At 55.3% G+C, this 16,135-nt stretch overlaps 3 protein-coding genes across 9 annotated transcripts; 2 read left to right on the forward strand and 1 right to left on the reverse strand.

Annotated features, from left to right (window-relative positions):
• Positions 1-805: 805 nt before the first annotated feature.
• On the forward strand, positions 806-3,606 carry OVOL3 (ovo like zinc finger 3). Of its 6 annotated transcripts, none has more exons than XM_063800391.1 (4): positions 806-1,007; positions 1,080-1,144; positions 2,647-2,851; positions 3,313-3,598. In XM_063800391.1, the coding sequence occupies exons 1-4, from the start codon at positions 914-916 to the stop codon at positions 3,546-3,548; spliced, it is 600 nt and encodes a 199-aa protein (XP_063656461.1). In that variant the 5' UTR covers positions 806-913; the 3' UTR covers positions 3,549-3,598. The 6 variants fall into 6 exon arrangements, with proteins under 6 accessions (XP_063656461.1, XP_063656462.1, XP_063656459.1 ...); XM_063800392.1 differs by having other exon boundaries at positions 2,650-2,851; positions 3,340-3,598; NM_001302762.1 differs by having other exon boundaries at positions 914-1,007; positions 3,340-3,606.
• POLR2I (RNA polymerase II subunit I) lies at positions 3,596-4,810 on the reverse strand. Its single transcript, XM_001162834.7, has 6 exons — positions 4,687-4,810; positions 4,548-4,602; positions 4,228-4,301; positions 4,066-4,140; positions 3,904-3,955; positions 3,596-3,704 (listed from the first exon to the last, which is right to left on the reverse strand). Exons 1-6 carry the CDS (start codon positions 4,743-4,745, stop codon positions 3,642-3,644), a joined length of 378 nt encoding a protein of 125 aa, XP_001162834.1. The 5' UTR covers positions 4,746-4,810; the 3' UTR covers positions 3,596-3,641.
• Positions 4,811-5,431: 621 nt separating this feature from the next.
• On the forward strand, positions 5,432-15,861 carry TBCB (tubulin folding cofactor B). 2 transcript variants are annotated; one of them, XR_010153829.1, is made up of 6 exons: positions 5,432-5,566; positions 5,931-6,074; positions 10,618-10,714; positions 11,435-12,081; positions 15,367-15,439; positions 15,584-15,861. XR_010153829.1 is itself a non-coding variant. In XM_512610.6 (6 exons), the coding sequence occupies exons 1-6, from the start codon at positions 5,453-5,455 to the stop codon at positions 15,696-15,698; spliced, it is 735 nt and encodes a 244-aa protein (XP_512610.1). In that variant the 5' UTR covers positions 5,432-5,452; the 3' UTR covers positions 15,699-15,861. The 2 variants fall into 2 exon arrangements, 1 of the variants encoding a protein (XP_512610.1); XM_512610.6 differs by having other exon boundaries at positions 11,435-11,626.
• The last annotated feature ends 274 nt before the right edge of the window (positions 15,862-16,135 follow it).

The raw sequence follows: 16,135 nt of genomic DNA on the forward strand, positions 1-16,135 counted from the left end.
AACTCTGTCTCTACCAAAAATACAAAAATTAGCCCGGTGTGGTGGTGCATGCCTGTAGTCCCAGCTACTCAGGAGGCTGAGGCAGGAGAATCGTTTGAACCCGGGAGGTGGAGGTTCCAGTGAGCCAAGATGGTGCCACTGCACTCCAGCCTGGGCAACAAGAGTGAAACTCCGTCTCAAAAAAAAAAAAAAAAAAAAATAGGAGACCCCCTTTTACTTTCCAGACTGTGGGAGGGAGGAAGAGTGTTGTCCCAGGCAGTAACTAGGGGCTAGATTATTAACAAACTAGTATTTTAGTGCCTGCTACACCTGAACAGTGCTTCTGGCTGAATGTTAGCCCTGGGAATCTGAAGATCAGAGAGGTGGGGCATCCTGCCTGAGGATGCACAGCCTGGATCCTCATTTTGCCCTGACTTATCCAGATCTGCTGTCCTCCCTGCACCCTACAGAGCAGGGCAATCACAGCAGGGGGCCCCTTCAGTGTCCTCAGACAGCTGCTGTGATTTGAATAACCAGGCAGGCTGCTGGATGTCCCCTGGTGACTGATTTGCCTGGCAAACAGACCCTCAACCCCTGGGAGACAGTCCCCCTGGGGCCTTGTTTCTTCTTCCTATCCTCAAAAGCTCCCCAGGCCCATCTCCCCTTGCCTGGCCCTGCTTGGTGGTCCTAGTGCTTGTCCACCCCTGGAGGCTGGATGGTTCCCTCCAAAACCTGGGAGAAGATGGGCAGGTCCCCAGGCAGGGGTAACCCGAGCCAGCTTAGTCCACTCCCAGGGCCAGTCAGGAAATTTGCATGAAGAGAATGAGGTTCCTCAGAGGCTTCCCCTCCTTTCCCACCAGGGATAGTCATCCTGGGGCTGAGGTCTGACAGCAGGTGGAAGCAGCCCGTGTGTGTGGAGAGCCTTCCGGAGGGCATGCCCCGCGCCTTCCTGGTCAGGAGTCGGCGTCCACAGCCCCCCAACTGGGGCCATCTGCCTGACCAGCTCCGGGGAGATGCCTATATCCCAGGTGGGCCCCTCACTGTGCCTGGAGGTAAGGGGCAGGAGAGACGCAGTGTCACCATCTGGCTTTTCTCCTCAGACTGCAGCAGCCTGGGGGGGCCACCGGCACAACAGTCGTCCAGTGTCAGGGATCCGTGGACAGCGGTGAGTGTGTAACTGGCCAGCAAAGCCAGCTGTTTCGCTCCTGCCTGCTCTCAGCCTTAATGAAGCTGACAGCCCCTTGCTCCCCCGACCCATCTGCACACGCCCTCCAGCCTCGGGACCTGTCCGCCCCTACTTCTCTCTGTTGGGAATGCCTCTCCTTTCCTAGTAGTGAGCTCTCTACTGTTAGGTCTCACCCCAGGCACCAGGGCCGGCAGCCACAGGGATCTCTTCCAGCGGGGCACAAGATTCATCCCCACATGTGGATGATCCGCTTTATGTCAGAACGTGGGACAAGGCAACAGGAGTGCGATGGGAGATAAGGGCTTTTTCAGCTGTGCATGCATTGGAGGAAGGAAAGCGCCAGCTGGAATGTAATATATTCATGAAAGCTAGGCACTGTTCTAGGCATGGGCTGTTACATTCAGCGGGAATAAGACAAAAATCCACAATTTTATGGAGCTTATATTCTGGTTGGGGCTGCATGTATAGACAATAAAATTAGTCAGCCTGTAATTCCAGCACTTTGGGAGGCCGAGGCGGGTGAATCACTTGAGGTCATGAGTTCGAGACCAGGCTGGCCAACATGTTGAAACCTTGTCTCTACTAAAATTACAAACATTAGCCAGACATGGTGGCACGTGCCTGTAATCCCAGCTATTTGGGAGGCTGAGGCAGGAGAATCGCTTGAACCCAGGAGGCGGCAGTCGCAGTGAGCCGAGATTGCGCCACTGCACTCCAGCCTGGGTGACAGAGCGAGATTCTGTGTGAAAAAAAAAAAAAAAAAAGAAAAGCCAGACATGGTGGCATGCGCCTGTAATCCCAGCTCCTCAGGAGGCTGAGGCAGGAGAATCAGTTGAACCTAGGAGGCAGGGCAGAGGATGCAGTGAGCCGAGTCTGCGCCACTGCACTCCAGCCTGGGAAACAGACCTAGACTCCATCCCCTCTCAAAAAAAAACAATAAAATTAGAAAAATAGACCGGGCATAGTGGCTCATGCCTGTAATCCCAGCACTTTGTGAGGCCAAGGTGGGTGGATTGCTTGAGGTCAGGAATTCAAGACCAGCCTGGCCAACATGGTGAAACCCCATCTCTACAAAAAATAAAAAAATTAACTGGGCATGTGGCGCATGCCTACAATCGTGTAATCGTGGGGAGGCTGAGGCACTAGAATCGCTTGAACCCGGGAGGCGGAGGTTGCAGTGACGTGACATCATACCACTTCACTCCTGCCTGGGCGACAGAGCAAGACTCTATCTTTAAAAAAAAAAAAAAAAAAAGTGTATATCACATCAGAAGATGGGACTTGGCATAGAGAAAGTAAGGACCATGGGATAGTGAGGGAAGGCCCTGGAGAGTGACAGGCACACACACTAATCACTGTCTCCCACCTGCCTTCCGAATCCTCCGTGGTAGCTCAGGACACTCTGTAAATACTCATTTGCAGAGTAACAAAGGGTAGATGGGGTCCAGCCAGAGAGGCTAATAACTCCTGCATCCCTCCAGCAGCCCACACAGGGCAACCTGACCTCTGCTCCCAGGGGCCCAGGGACGCTGGGCTGCCCGCTCTGCCCTAAGGCCTTCCCTCTGCAGCGCATGCTGACAAGGCACCTCAAGTGCCACAGCCCCGTGCGCCGCCACCTGTGCCGCTGTTGTGGCAAGGGCTTTCATGACGCCTTCGATCTCAAGCGCCACATGAGGACTCACACTGGTGAGCAGTGGCAGGGACAGGGAAAAGTTGCTGGGCCCCAGGTGGGGATGGAAGGAAATGGAGAGAGGTGCTGGGCTGTGGAGTGTCCATGGTTTGTGTATGTGGGATATGGGGAATCAAGACATGATGTCTCTCGGACCCCAGTGGGTGGGTGTAAGGTGGCACCAAAATAGGGGCCTGTCACGGAATGCAGAGTGCAGACGGATGCCGGTTATACGATTCAGGCTCCAGATCGAAAGGCAAGGGAAGGCCTCCCTCTCCATCCCCCAGGGGAGGGAGCATCCTGGTGAGGGAGGGTGGAGACACAGGTGTCTGGCCCATGTCTGCACTGGGTGACGGTAGCAGATGGTGGGTCATGGGTGGAAGAGTCTGAAGAGCTTGGAATAGGTACCAGAAATGCTCAACACTGGAAAGCAGGGTGGGGGCGCTTTAGTCCAGAGCCCATTGCCCTCTCTGTCCAGCCCTCCCCTCTGCGCCCATCTGTGCAGGGATCCGGCCCTTCCGCTGCAGTGCTTGCGGGAAAGCGTTTACGCAGCGCTGCTCCCTGGAAGCTCACCTTGCTAAGGTGCATGGACAGCCGGCCAGCTACGCTTACCGTGAGCGCCGCGAGAAGCTGCACGTGTGCGAGGACTGCGGCTTCACCAGCTCCCGGCCCGACACCTACGCACAGCACCGCGCCCTGCACCGCGCAGCCTGATACGGTGTGCCAGCGTCCTCCCCACGAGGCAAATAAACACAGAAAACTCACGCATGGAATCTGGTGTTTATTACACTCGGGGGAGAGAGGAGGTCACTCGGTCCAGCGGTGGCCGCAGTGTGGGGCTGTGCACACGTAGTAAAGGCGCATGGCGTCCTGGCAGAAATGATGCATGGTTAGGAAGGATTTGGACCCAGCAACGCCTTACCCCAAAAGAACAGGCAAGAGAACATCATCAATAGGTAAGGGCCCGGCACAGAGTTCCAAGAAGCGCAGGATCACCCACATTGATATCCCCGCCCCCAGAAAGGACCAAACAAGCCCCAGATACTTAGAAAGCCCTCGCGCCACTTACCTCGGCCCGCGCACTGTGTGACTGGAAAAACACAGCCTCCTTGTGGCCGCACCTGAGAGGGTGGGGGCTCGGTCACCGGAGGCTTCACACCCTTCCCTCCTCCCTTCGCCCAGTGAGGAGACGAGCCTCACTTTACCTCCCCAGTACCAGCTGAACGCTCACTTTTGGCACGGGTGGTCCTCGGTCCGCGGCAACGTGGGGTCCTGGGACACGTCGGCGATAATCTGGGTCAGTTCGCTGCAGGGACGCGGGGGTGCAAAATTACGCTCAGACCCAGCCTCCAGAGCCAACACCCCCGCCCCCAGCTCAGGGCCCGCCACTCACTCCACTTCGTGCGTGATCTTGTTGACATAGATGCAGCTGTTGTCGGCCTCCTGCTGGTAATCACAGTTCCGGCACTACGAGAGGGCGAGTGTGGGGGAAAGGGGGTCACGGAAGGATTCCAGACAAGATTGGGAGGAGAGGGCAGGGTGATCCCGGAGGATATGACAACAGGACTCTCTTTGGGGATGGGCAGGACATGAGAGTCAGGATCACTTGAGGTGCAGCGGAGGGCGAACAGGGAGTCCGATCACAGAGGCAGGGGGCAGGGCGGGGCCACGCTGGGAACAGGTGGACCTGCCGGGGAAGACCCCGGCGCTCACCGCGTAGAGCAGAATGCGGTTCTCCTTGTCTTCCTTGGGGTACAGCATGTTGTTACTGTGGGGAGGGGGAGGTGCCAGGGGTTAGTCCTGGAGCCATTCCTCGCCCGCCTTCTAACATCACCCGCTCCCTCCGCCTCACCATTCCTGGCAGAAGCGAATACCCACGAAGCCCGGCTCGTAGGTCCCGTCGGGCTCCATGGCGATGCGCAGCCCGCGCAGCCCTCCCAGCCTTCTGCGCTTGCTCTGCCGCGCTACAGGTCGCGAGAGGGGCCAGGCCTAGGTGCTTCGCCAAAAGAGGGCGGAGCTGCGCACACGTGCTGGCTCCCAGCCGCCTCGGGCTCGGCTCTCTCCGCGCAGAGGTTTCATGGCTTGCTTCAATCTTTTGATATCTTAGAGTAATTGCTTCCAATTTTTGGGCATCGCCGCCTCAGTTTACAGAATAGTATGGATCTGGTGCCAGAGCCGGGAAAACGATGCGCATCGTAAACCGCAAAACACTGAGCATCCAGGACAGAAGCCACGGCGCTTGGCTTGGTTGAAGGCCAGTGCGCATGCGCGAGTTTACCTTTCGCGGACTGGGCGAGCTCTTGCCACTCCTACCTCCGGGCTTCAGTCTTCGCCGCCTGTTCTGGTCCTTTCCCGGGCCGCTATTGGAAGAACCGTGAACTATGGAAGGCCCCTCTGGATTGGCTGGGCTGGCCCAAGAGTAAGGAGAGCCCTCTTCCTGGCGGTGGGGAAGGGACGGCGGCGATTGGCGGACGCTCCTGGCAGGAGAGCGCGGATTGGTCAGGCACGGAGCAGGAGGCGGGGCTGATAGCCCAGCAGCAGCAGCAGCGGCGGCGGCGGCTGCGGAGCGGGTGTGAGGCGGCTGGACTGCGCTGCAGGCCTCCGCAGGGCGCGGCAAGATGGAGGTGACGGGGGTGTCGGCACCCACGGTGACCGTTTTCATCAGCAGCTCCCTCAACACCTTCCGCTCCGAGAAGCGATACAGCCGCAGCCTCACCATCGCTGAGTTCAAGGTGTGGCCATGGGGGCGGGGTCCGGAGGGGCGGGGCGAAGAAATTGGGGGGTTCCCGGAAGGGGGAGGCTGGGAGGGGCCGGGGAGTGACTGGGCGGGCCCGGAGGTGATCCCAGGCTGCGGAGGCTGGGGACCCGGTCGCGGCGGGGCGGGTCCGGAGAGAACTCGAGAGTGCAGAGATGAGGGCCGAGTCCAGCGAAAAATCCGACGGTCCAGAGGGCGGGGGCAAGAGGCGAGGGGCTGGATTGCGGCCCCGTGCGTCCTGACTGGGGGGTCTTTTGGAGGAAAAGAGACGTGGCGATGGTCATTGATGCAAGGGGCGGGGCCCCTGGCCTCCTTCTCCTCACCCTGCCTCCTCCTCACAGTGTAAACTGGAGTTGCTGGTGGGCAGCCCTGCTTCCTGCATGGAACTGGAGCTGTATGGAGTTGACGACAAGTTCTACAGCAAGCTGGATCAAGAGGATGCGCTGCTGGGCTCCTACCCTGTAGATGACGGCTGCCGCATCCACGTGAGGACTCTCTAGCTGGGACACTCCCCCACCCCACCTTTCATTTGGTTATTCAACAGACACTTGCTGGGCTTTGCCCTCAGTCATACCCAAGATAGGTCTGCCTTCGTGGAGCCTCCAGTGCAGCCTGACGAGAGACAGACCCATCATTAGACAGGGACAGCCTAGAGTGGTCTGGGCTGGGATCAGGAAATCCCAGGGGACTGGAGCCACCAAGAAGAGGTGCCTGACTCCACCTGGGAGAATCAGAGAGGGCTTCCTGGAGGAAGGGATGTCTGAGCTGAGGGATGAGGAAAGGGTGACTTAAGAGAAAGAGGTGGAAAGGAGGGAGCAGGGTGTACAGAGGCCTAGAATGTGAGGTAGGTCACAGTGAGCGACCAGGCTGGACAGCTTGGGAGAAACCAGAACACATGATCTCTTTGTGCATCCGCTCAGTACATCCTTTCTGTCTTTTTTTGAGACAGAGTCTCACTCTGTCACCCAATCTGGAATGGAGTGCAGTGGCACTATCGGGCTCACTGCAACCTTCACCTCCTGGGTTCAAGTGATCCTTGTGCCCCAGCCTCCCGAGTAGCTGGGATTACAGGTGCCCACCCAGCTAATTTTTGTATTTTTAGTAGAGATGGGTTTTCGCCATGTTGGCCAGGCTGGTCTGGAACTCCTGACCTCAAGTGATCAGCTCACCTTGACCTACTAAAGTGCTGGGATTACAGGCATGAGCCACCAAGCCCAGCCCCTTTCTGTCCTTATTCCCTCCCCACCTCACTCAGTCTGTAGCAGCCACATTGCTCCTTGCACAGTCCAGGTGAGCTCAGCCTCTGGATCCTGGGCCTGAATGGTTCTTTTGTCATATGCCTGCGTGCCTCACCCTTCCTTCCTGTCTTAATTTAAAGTGTCAGGATTCTAGTGAAGTCTTCACCGGCCTCAGTGTTAACGTTTACCTCATTCCTTTCCCCTTCTTTGCTTTATTTTAGATTTTTGTGTTTACCAGTAATTCTCCTCTGACACACTCTGGATTTCTCTCATCTGGTTTATTTACTCTCTGCCTCCCTGGATTCGAGTGCCCTGAGGGTGGAAATTTTTATCACTATAATTCACTGCTGTGTCCCCGGTACTTGGAATAGTGCCTGGGACAGGGAGGATAGTCCGTGAATCGTTTTTTGTTTTGTTTTCTTCGAGACAGAGTTTTGCCCTTGTTCCCCAGGCCGGAATGCAGTGGTGTGATCTCAGCTCACTGCAACCTCTGTCTCCTGGGTTCAAGCTATTCTCCTGCCTCAGCCTCCCAAGTAGCTGGGATTACAGGTGTGCACCACCACGCCTGGCTAATTTTGTAATTTTGTATTTTAAGTAGAGTTGGGGTTTCACCATGTTGGCCAGGCTGGTCTTGAACTCCTGACCTCAAGTGATCTGCCCACCTCGGCCTGGCAAAGTGCTGGGATTACAGGCGTGAGCCACCATGCCCAGCCCTGTGAATCATTGTTGAATGATGAATTGAATCCATAAAGTAAGACCACAAGGATAATGTAATTATCCCCATTTTGCAGAAGAGAAAATTTAGCTTCAGGGTGGAGTTTATTTATTTATTTATTTTTTTTTTTTTGAGACAGAGTCTTGCTCTGTCTCCCAGACTGGCGTGCAGTGGCATGATCTCGGCTCACTGCAACCTCCGCCTCCCCGGTTCAAGCGATTCTCCTGCCTCAGCCTCCCGAGTAGCTGGGATTACAGATGCCCGCCACTACACCAGGGTAATTTTTGTATTTTTAGTAGAGACGGGGTTTCACCATGTTAGTCAGGCTGGTCTCGAACTCCTGACCTCAGGTAATCCGCCCACCTCGGCCTCCCAAAGTGCTGGGATTACAGGCATGAGCCACCGCACCCAGCCCAGAATCTACTTTCTTAAGGATGAACTGTCAATAGCATTTTGGCCCCAGTCTACATGACTCTAGAGAGAACTGCTTCTTTTTTCTCTCCTTGATTAACTGTTCATTCCCCATCTGTGTTGTGCCAGGGGTTTCATTATGACTGCATCTGAGAAGTTCTAGTGTATGAGGCAGATGTTGGCTAAATGGCCAGAGGACTGAATGTGAAGGGTCAGGGGAGACAAGGGTTGTGTAGGAGATCATGAAGCTGGGAGACCCTATCCTGGGGTACCTGATGCATCAGTGACATCTGGGAGGACATCCTGGAGGTGGTGCTGCTGGAGCAGAGACGAGAAGAATAAAAAGAATTGGTCGGGCATGGTGGTTCACACCTGTAATCCCAGTGCCTTGGGAGGCTGAGGTGGACAGATCACTTAAGGTCAGGAGTTCGAGACAGTGAAACCCCGTCTCTCCTAAAAATACAGAAATTAGCTGGGCGTGGTGGCAGATGCCTGTAATCCTAGCTACTCAGGAGGCTGAGGCAGGAGGATCACTTGAACCCAGGAGCTGGAAGTTGCAGTGAGCCGAGATCACACCACTGCACTCCAGTTTGGATGATAGAGCGAGATCCTATCTTTAAAAAAAAAAAAAAAAAAAAAAAAGGTTAACTGAAGATGGGGAAGGGGTGCCCTAGGAATGGGGCACAACCCAGCAAACACTCCGAGGTGGGAGGGAGCACGGTGGGGATTAAGACAGGCCACTTCTGCGGCCAAACAGTGTGGAAGCTGGGGAGGACCCTGACCTGGCTCAGGTGTTCACAGGCCCCCTCTGGCTGTGTGTGGGGAACAGATGGTGGAGGACAGGAAGAGTAGGGAGACCAGGAAGGGGCTGCTGTGAGAGTCCTGATGAGGGGACGAGGTCTGGAGCTGTGGGTCAGGCCTCTGCTGGGTGCACAGGACTGAGCCTTTGGGCCACCCTGGGCAGCTGAAGCTAAGGGGTGCGGGTGTTCATAGGCACCTCATAGGCAGTGGCATCTTTGAGCAGGTTTCATAACGGGCGGTTCAGGTACACACAGACCTCCCAGGCCACTCAAGGAAGGTGTTCCAGAGTGGAGCCACTGGGGAATTTTTACATTTTCTAAAATTCTTTTTCTCTTTATAAATATCACCCATATTCATTGTTTAAAATAACAGAACTTCAAATTTGTGAAAATTCTCAACATAACAGAAATTCTCAGTGACGCTTCATCCAGAGATAAAGGCCATTCCTATTTTGCCATGTTAGCCCAGTGGCTTAGGCCAGACACCTCAGGGTGTTCCTTGGGCCCGCTCTCTCCCTCACCCCCACATTCACTCTCTCATCAAATCCTCTCGGCTCCACCTACAAAAACTTCCCTGACCCTGGTCCAGCCTCCATCCTTCCCCCAACCTCGCCATCCCGGCAGCTTCCTCCCTGGCCTCCCCACTCCCCATCTCAGCCAGAGGGAGCCTGGGACCACCTGAGTCAGGCCAGGGCCCTCCTAGCTCAGAGCCCTGCCCTGGTGGCACTTCGCTCCAGATAAAAACCAAAGTCTAGGCCAGGTGCGGTGGATCGTGCCTGTAATCCCACCCAGTACATTGGGAGGCTGAGGTGGGAAGATCACTTGAGGTCAGGAGTTCTAGACCAGCCTGACCAGCATGGTGAAACGTCGTCTCTACTTAAAAATACAAAAATTAGCCGGGTGTGGTGGTGTGTGCCTATAGTTTCAGCTGCCCGGGAGGCTGAGGCAGGAGAATCACTTGAATTTGGGGGGAGGCAGAGGTTTCCGAGAGCTGAGATCACACCACCACACTCCAGCCTGGGTGACAGAGCGAGACTCCGTCAAAAAAAAAAAACAAAAGAAAACCCAAAGTCTCCAGCAGTCCCTTGTGTCTTCCACTCTCCCTCTGGCTCGCTCCACCCCACCCGCACCACCCACTCTAGAGCGTGAAGGACATTTCTACCTCTGGCCGTCTGCACCTGCCGTTCTTGCTCATCCTTCCAGCCTTGGCTCAAACATCCCCTCTTTTGGGAAGCCTACCCTCCCATGCTCCTTAAGCCTCTTCCCTGTCATATTTTTCTCCATAGCCATCCTCCAGTGTTTCATAGGTACCTGTTCCTTTGTTTGTGGTTGGCCTTCTCCCTGCACAATGAGCACAGCCTGAGGGCAGAGTGCGTCTGTGTTTACACTGAGTCCCCAGCATGAGGCCCAGCTGGGCCCCTGGGAGCTCGGAAACCAATGAATGAATGAATACTGGGGGCAGAACAGGAAGAGATGCTCTGGGGCCTGAGGTTGGGGCCAGCTTAGGAGAGTCCCAGAGGCCCAGCGAGGAGATGCGCTGTGCACAGGGCTGTGGGCAAGGCCTGAGCTCTGCCGGTTGGACTCTGTGACTTTGGGGCCCTTGGCGATGTTGATGCCAGCAAGCGGGGAACTTCTGGGGACAGAGGCAGCCTCTGGGAGCTTGGATGGGGGTGAGGAAGGGGAGGTGGCCAGTGTACGTAGCTACTTCTCCCTTCCGCCGGGCTCAGGAGAGAAGAGAAGGCTGCAGTACAGGCGAGGGAGGGAGATGCGTTTTTCCCAGATGGAGACACTGAAGTCCCTGCACCCAGCACCCAGGCCTCCCTGGCCAGACCCTGATCCCCACGGAGCCCCTCCCCTCACACAGGTCATTGACCACAGTGGCGCCCGCCTTGGTGAGTATGAGGACGTGTCCCGGGTGGAGAAGTACACGATCTCACAAGAAGCCTACGACCAGAGGCAAGGTACGGGCAGGTGGGCGTCGAGGGGTGCGTGGGGGCCAGAGGGAGTATGTGCAGGTATGAGGGCGGGCAGGTTAGACAGGGCCCCTGCAGGGAGGCCAGTGGTGTAGACGGGGGGCCGAGAGCTTGGGAGGATATAGGGGTGAGGCTGGGAGTGGGGACAGACGGAGGCCTGGGGTGGGAATGAGGGCCGGGAGGTGTCAGGGGTATGGGCAGTCAGACGTGGTCGGGGGAGGGCTGGGAAAGTGGAGGGAGTTGAGGGGTAGGTGTGGGGGCTGGGTGTTGTCAGGGTCAGATGGGGGCATGGGGCGGTCGGACGGGGTGTGGAGGGCAGGACAGGTGGAATGCGAGTGGACAGGGTGGCGGTCAGTGAGGGCACCTGGGACGGATCGAGTGTGGGGGAGACCGGGGGCCTCAGGGCCGGAGGAGGGCGGAGGAGGAAGGCGGATGATGAAGGCAGATGTGCGCTGAAGGGGTGAGAGACCATGGGTCCTGTAGTGAGGGGTGCAGGCGGCACCCCTTCCATTTACGATTGTGGAGTGGGGGGGGCCTAGGAGTCCTGGGAGAGGCTAAGGCTGTGGTGGGAGACCTGGGGCTTGGGTGACAGCCCTTTGTCACCTGGAAGAGAGAGTTCCTCCGTGAACGTGGGCCCCTCGTGGGTGGAGCGTCATCCTGTTAGGCCCGGCCGACACCCCAACTGACCCCAGCCCCCTCTGCCCACAGACACGGTCCGCTCTTTCCTGAAGCGCAGCAAGCTCGGCCGGTACAACGAGGAGGAGCGGGCTCAGCAGGAGGCCGAGGCCGCCCAGCGCCTGGCCGAGGAGAAGGCCCAGGCCAGCTCCATCCCCGTGGGCAGCCGCTGTGAGGTGCGGGCGGCGGGACAATCCCCTCGCCGGGGCACCGTCATGTATGTAGGTGCGTGGCCCGCGGGCCCGGTCCCGGGCTCCAGGGCTCCAAGGCCGGGAGGAAATGTTGTGGGCACAGTGGAGCCTCGGAGACCACGCTCTGCCTAGGGGCGCGGGGTGGGGGGGGACTCGAAACGATCTCAGTCCCTGGAGGTGACGGAACCATCTGCGGACACTGACGGCCCAGAGTGTTTGTGGAGGGAAGCGGGAGGCACAGGCGGAGTGATCTGTCCAGCGAGGGAGGAAGCAGAAGCCAGAGGCACGCGGCCTGTGCGCTTCGAAGCGTGGGGCAGTGTCAGTCGCAGTAGGGAAACGGGCGGCGTGACCAAGGCAGGAGTGAGGGAACACAGGGGGCTGTGTGAGCCCAGAGGAAGCACCTGGAGGCTGGGAGCATCTGAAGGAAAGGAGGCAGCAGCCAGGTGAAAAGGGAGGAAGAGTTCCCGCCAGAAGGAGTAGCGGGTGCAGGTGAGCAGAGCGCAGGAGGTCCACCTGGGGAAGGGGAGCGGGAGGAGAGGGGAGAAGTGTAGTCAGGGGCATGGGCAGGGCGGCGTCACAGTGGAGAGCAGTGTGGATTTTTTTTAAAAAGAACAGGCTAGGCATGATGGCTCACGCCTATAAACTCAGCACTTTGGGAGAACAAGGTGGGAGGCTTGCTTGAGCCCCGGAGTTGGAGGTTACAGTGAGCTATGATTGTGTCATTGCACCCTAGCCTGGGCAGCAGAGAAAGACCCAGTCTCAAAAAAAAGGCTGGGTGCAATGGCTCACACCTGTAATCCCAGCACTTTGGGAGGCTGAGAGAGGAGGATCACTTGAACCCAGGAATTTGAGACCAGCCTGGGCAACATAATGAGACCCTGTCTCTACAAAAAAAAAAAAAAAAAATCCCACAAAACTTTGGTCAGTTGTGGTGAGCACCTATAGGTGCCCCAGCTATTTGGGAGGCTGAGGTGGGAGGATGGCTTGAGCCCGGGAGTTGAGGCTGCAGTGAGCTATGATCGCACCACTGCACTGCAGCCTGGGTGACAGAGGGAGACCCTGTCTCCAAAAAAAAAAAAAAAAAAAAACACGGGGTACATATATGTATTGTTACATGGGTGTGTTGCCTGCTAGTGGGTGGGGACCGGGCTTCTAGTGTACCCATGACCCAAATTGTGAACATCGTACCCAACAGATAATTTTTCAACCCTCACCACCCTCCCGCTTCTGGCATCCCCACTGTCTGGTATTTCAGTCTTTATGCCTGTGTGTACCCATCCCCCAGTCGTCTGCAGCCACTAATTTACGTCTGTCTCTAATTTGCCAATTCTGGATGTTTCATAGGAATAGGATCATGCAGTCTGTGGCCTTTTGTAACTGGCGGCTTCCACTGAGCAGAATGCTTTCAAGTTTCATCAGTGGCATGCCTGTGTCAGTGCCACACTGTTGCCAAATAGTCCTGCATTGAGCGCCTAGACCACAGTGTATCCAGTCACCAGTTAGTGGACATTAGGGTCATTTCCACTTTTTGGCTATTATGAATAATGCTGCTATGAACCTTCTTCTTTTTTTTTTTTTTTTTTTTTTTTTTCTAATTTGAGACAGCATCTGGCTATTGCCCAGGCTGGAATGCAGTGGCACAATCTCGGCCATTTCAGCCTTAACCTCTTGGGCTCAAGCCATCCTCCCACCTCGGCCTCCTGAGTAGCTGGGAATACAGGTACTCATCACCACCCCCAGCTAAAGTTTTGTGGTTTTTTTTGTAGGATGGGATTTCGCCATGTGGCCCAGGCTGGTCTCAAACTCTTCCCGCTCAAGTGATCGTCCTGCTTCAGCCTCCCAAAGTGCTGGGATTACAGGTGTGAGCCACCATGCTCAGCCTGAACATTCTTTTATAAATTTCTGTGTGGCTGGCCATGGTGGCTCATGCCTGTAATTCCAGCACTTTGGGAGGCCAAGGTGGGCAGATCACCTGAGATCAGGAATTTTGAGACCAGCCTGGCCAACATGGTGAAACCCCATCTCTACTAAAAATACAAAAATTAACTGGGCGTGGTGGCGGGTGCCTGTGATCGCAGCTACCCGGAAGGCTGAGGCAGGAGAATCGCTTGAGCCTGGGAGGCGGAGGTTGCAGTGAGCCAAGATCACATCACTGCACTCCAGCCTGGGCAACCATGCAAGACTCCATCTCAAAAAATAAAAAATACATTTTTATGTGGACATTTGTTTTCATTTCTCTGTGCCTAGGAGTGGAATCCCTGGGCCACATGGTAACACTGTGCTTGACTTTTTTGAGGACCTGCCACACTGCTTCCCACAGCCGCTGCAGCAGTTTTCATTCCCACCAGCAGTGCACGAGGGTCCCATTTTGTCCTCATCCTCACCAGCACTTTAGTCTGTCTTTTGCTTACAGTCATCCACTGGGTGTGAAGTGGAACATCATCATGGTTTTGATTTGCACTTCTTTGGCAGCTAATGATGTTGAGCATCTTTGCATGGCCATTTGTGTATCTTCTTTGGAGAAATGTCTATTCAGATCCTTTGCCTTTTGTTTTTTGTTTTTTGACACACAGTCTCACTCCGTCACCCAGGCTGGAGTGCAGTGGTGCTCTCAGCTCACTGCATCCTCTGCCTCCCGGGTTCAAGCAATTCTCATGCCCCAGCCTCCCGAGTAGCTGGGATTATAGGCGAGCGCCACAGCACCTGGCTAATTTCTGTATTTTTAGTAGAGACAGGGTTTTGCCATGTTGGCCAGGCTGGTCTCAAACTCCTGGCCTCAAGTGATCCACCCGAGCTGGTGGATCTCCCAAAGTGCTAGGATTACAAACATGAGCCACCGCGCCCAGCGGTATGTCGGGGTTTTGTTTTTTTTTCTTTTGAGACGTAGTCTCGCTTTGTGCCCAGGCTGGAATACAGTGGCATGATCTCAGCTCGCTCGTTCCAACCTCCGCCTCCCGGGTTCAAACGGTTCTCCTGCCTCAGCCTCCCAAGTAGCTGGAACTACAGGCGCCCGCCACCACACCCAGCTAATTTTTTGTATTTTCAGTACAGACGGGGTTTCACCATGTTAGCCAGGATGGTCTCGATCTCCTGACCTCGTGATCCACCCTTCTCAGCCTCCTAAAGTGCTGGGATTACAGGCGTGAGCCACCGTGCCCGGCCAGTATGTCATCTTTTGAGAAGTGTGTGTTCATGTCCTTTGGCCATGATCATGGCTCACTGCAGCCTCAACTTCCTGTTGCCCACTTTGTAATGGGATTTTTTTTTGCAGGGTGGGTGTTGAGTTCTTTGAGTTCCTTGTATATTCCTCTGCTCAGTTTTTCATTGGGATGCTGTCTTTTGTCGCTGAGTTGTGTATTAGTTTGCTAACAAAGTACCACTCACTGAGCGACTTAAAGTTATTTCTTACAGTAATGGAGGCTGGAAGTTCAAGATCAAGCTGTCAGCAGGTTGGATTTATTCTGAAGCCTCTCTCTCTGGCAAGGCAGTAGTGCCATCCCCCTTAGGTTTTTACAAAGCCCTCACTGGCTGGTGTCTTCACCCAGTGAATGGGGGACAGGGGTGGAAGCAGGGACACCAGTGAAGTGGCTACCATATTAGTCCAGGCAGGAGCTGGAGGTGGTCCTAGTGGTAGCAATAGAGGTAGCAAGAAATGGTTTTCACCAAGATAGGCTTCTACTCAATGGGTAGGCATGGATCCAGGGTGATCCTGAAATTTCATGGGGATTTCTTCTATGTCCAGAAGCTTCACAGGAATTTCTCTTCTGTTGGCAGGTCTCACAGATTTCAAACCTGGCTACTGGATTGGTGTCCGCTATGATGAGCCACTGGGGAAAAATGATGGCAGGTAACAAGAATTCCCACTCAGGTGTCTGTGTGTGCATTTGTGTGTAAGTCCATGCGTGCTGCTTGCTGAGCTGCCCATGCCAGCTTCTAGAGTGGAGCCATGTGAGGGTCCTCTGACCACACCCACCCCCATCCTGTCCTGCAGTGTGAATGGGAAACGCTACTTCGAATGCCAGGCCAAGTATGGCGCCTTTGTCAAGCCAGCAGTCGTGACGGTGGGGGACTTCCCGGAGGAGGACTACGGGTTGGACGAGATATGACACCTAAGGAATTCCCCTGCTTCAGCTCCTAGCTCAGCCACTGACTGCCCCTCCTGTGTGTGCCCATGGCCCTTTTCTCCTGACCCCATTTTAATTTTATTCATTTTTTCCTTTGTCATTGATTTTTGAGACTCATGCATTAAATTCACTAGAAACCCAGAAAGTATTTAGAGGATTTCATGATTTGGGGACCCACTGGGTAAACAGTGGCCCTTCTGTATCAGGGGCCAGCCTCTGTCTCCTTATATCTTGCTGTTCCCCCATCTTCTCATCATTCCCACCTCATCTGCTGTAGCTACCAGGAAGAAGGGGAAGGGAAGGGAGGGGATATCCTTTGCCTTTAAAAATGACGTACAGCCAGCTGGGCGTGGTGGCTCACGCCTGTAATCCCGCACTTTGGGAGGCCAGGGCGGGTGGATCACGAGGTCAGGAGATCG

This window comes from Pan troglodytes, chromosome 20 (genome assembly GCF_028858775.2).
Source record: "Pan troglodytes isolate AG18354 chromosome 20, NHGRI_mPanTro3-v2.0_pri, whole genome shotgun sequence".
Taxonomy (NCBI): domain Eukaryota; kingdom Metazoa; phylum Chordata; class Mammalia; order Primates; family Hominidae; genus Pan; species Pan troglodytes.

Excerpts from the sequence above, each read along its gene's own strand:
- OVOL3 (XM_063800389.1), top strand. The coding sequence starts at position 914 with ATGCCCCGCGCCTTCCTGGTCAGGAGTCGGCGTCCACAGCCCCCCAAC. Across the intron at positions 1,145-2,646 it reads TCAGGGATCCGTGGACAGCG|CAGCCCACACAGGGCAACCT; the intron begins GTGAGTGTGTAA and ends GCATCCCTCCAG. Across the intron at positions 2,852-3,312 it reads CCACATGAGGACTCACACTG|CCCTCCCCTCTGCGCCCATC; the intron begins GTGAGCAGTGGC and ends CTCTCTGTCCAG.
- POLR2I (XM_001162834.7), bottom strand. The coding sequence starts at position 4,745 with ATGGAGCCCGACGGGACCTACGAGCCGGGCTTCGTGGGTATTCGCTTC. Across the intron at positions 4,302-4,547 it reads ACCGCATTCTGCTCTACGCG|TGCCGGAACTGTGATTACCA; the intron begins GTGAGCGCCGGG and ends GCCCTCTCGTAG. Across the intron at positions 3,705-3,903 it reads CACACAGTGCGCGGGCCGAG|GACGCCATGCGCCTTTACTA; the intron begins GTAAGTGGCGCG and ends CATTTCTGCCAG.
- TBCB (XM_512610.6), top strand. The coding sequence starts at position 5,453 with ATGGAGGTGACGGGGGTGTCGGCACCCACGGTGACCGTTTTCATCAGC. Across the intron at positions 6,075-10,617 it reads ATGACGGCTGCCGCATCCAC|GTCATTGACCACAGTGGCGC; the intron begins GTGAGGACTCTC and ends CCCCTCACACAG. Across the intron at positions 11,627-15,366 it reads GGGCACCGTCATGTATGTAG|GTCTCACAGATTTCAAACCT; the intron begins GTGCGTGGCCCG and ends TTCTGTTGGCAG.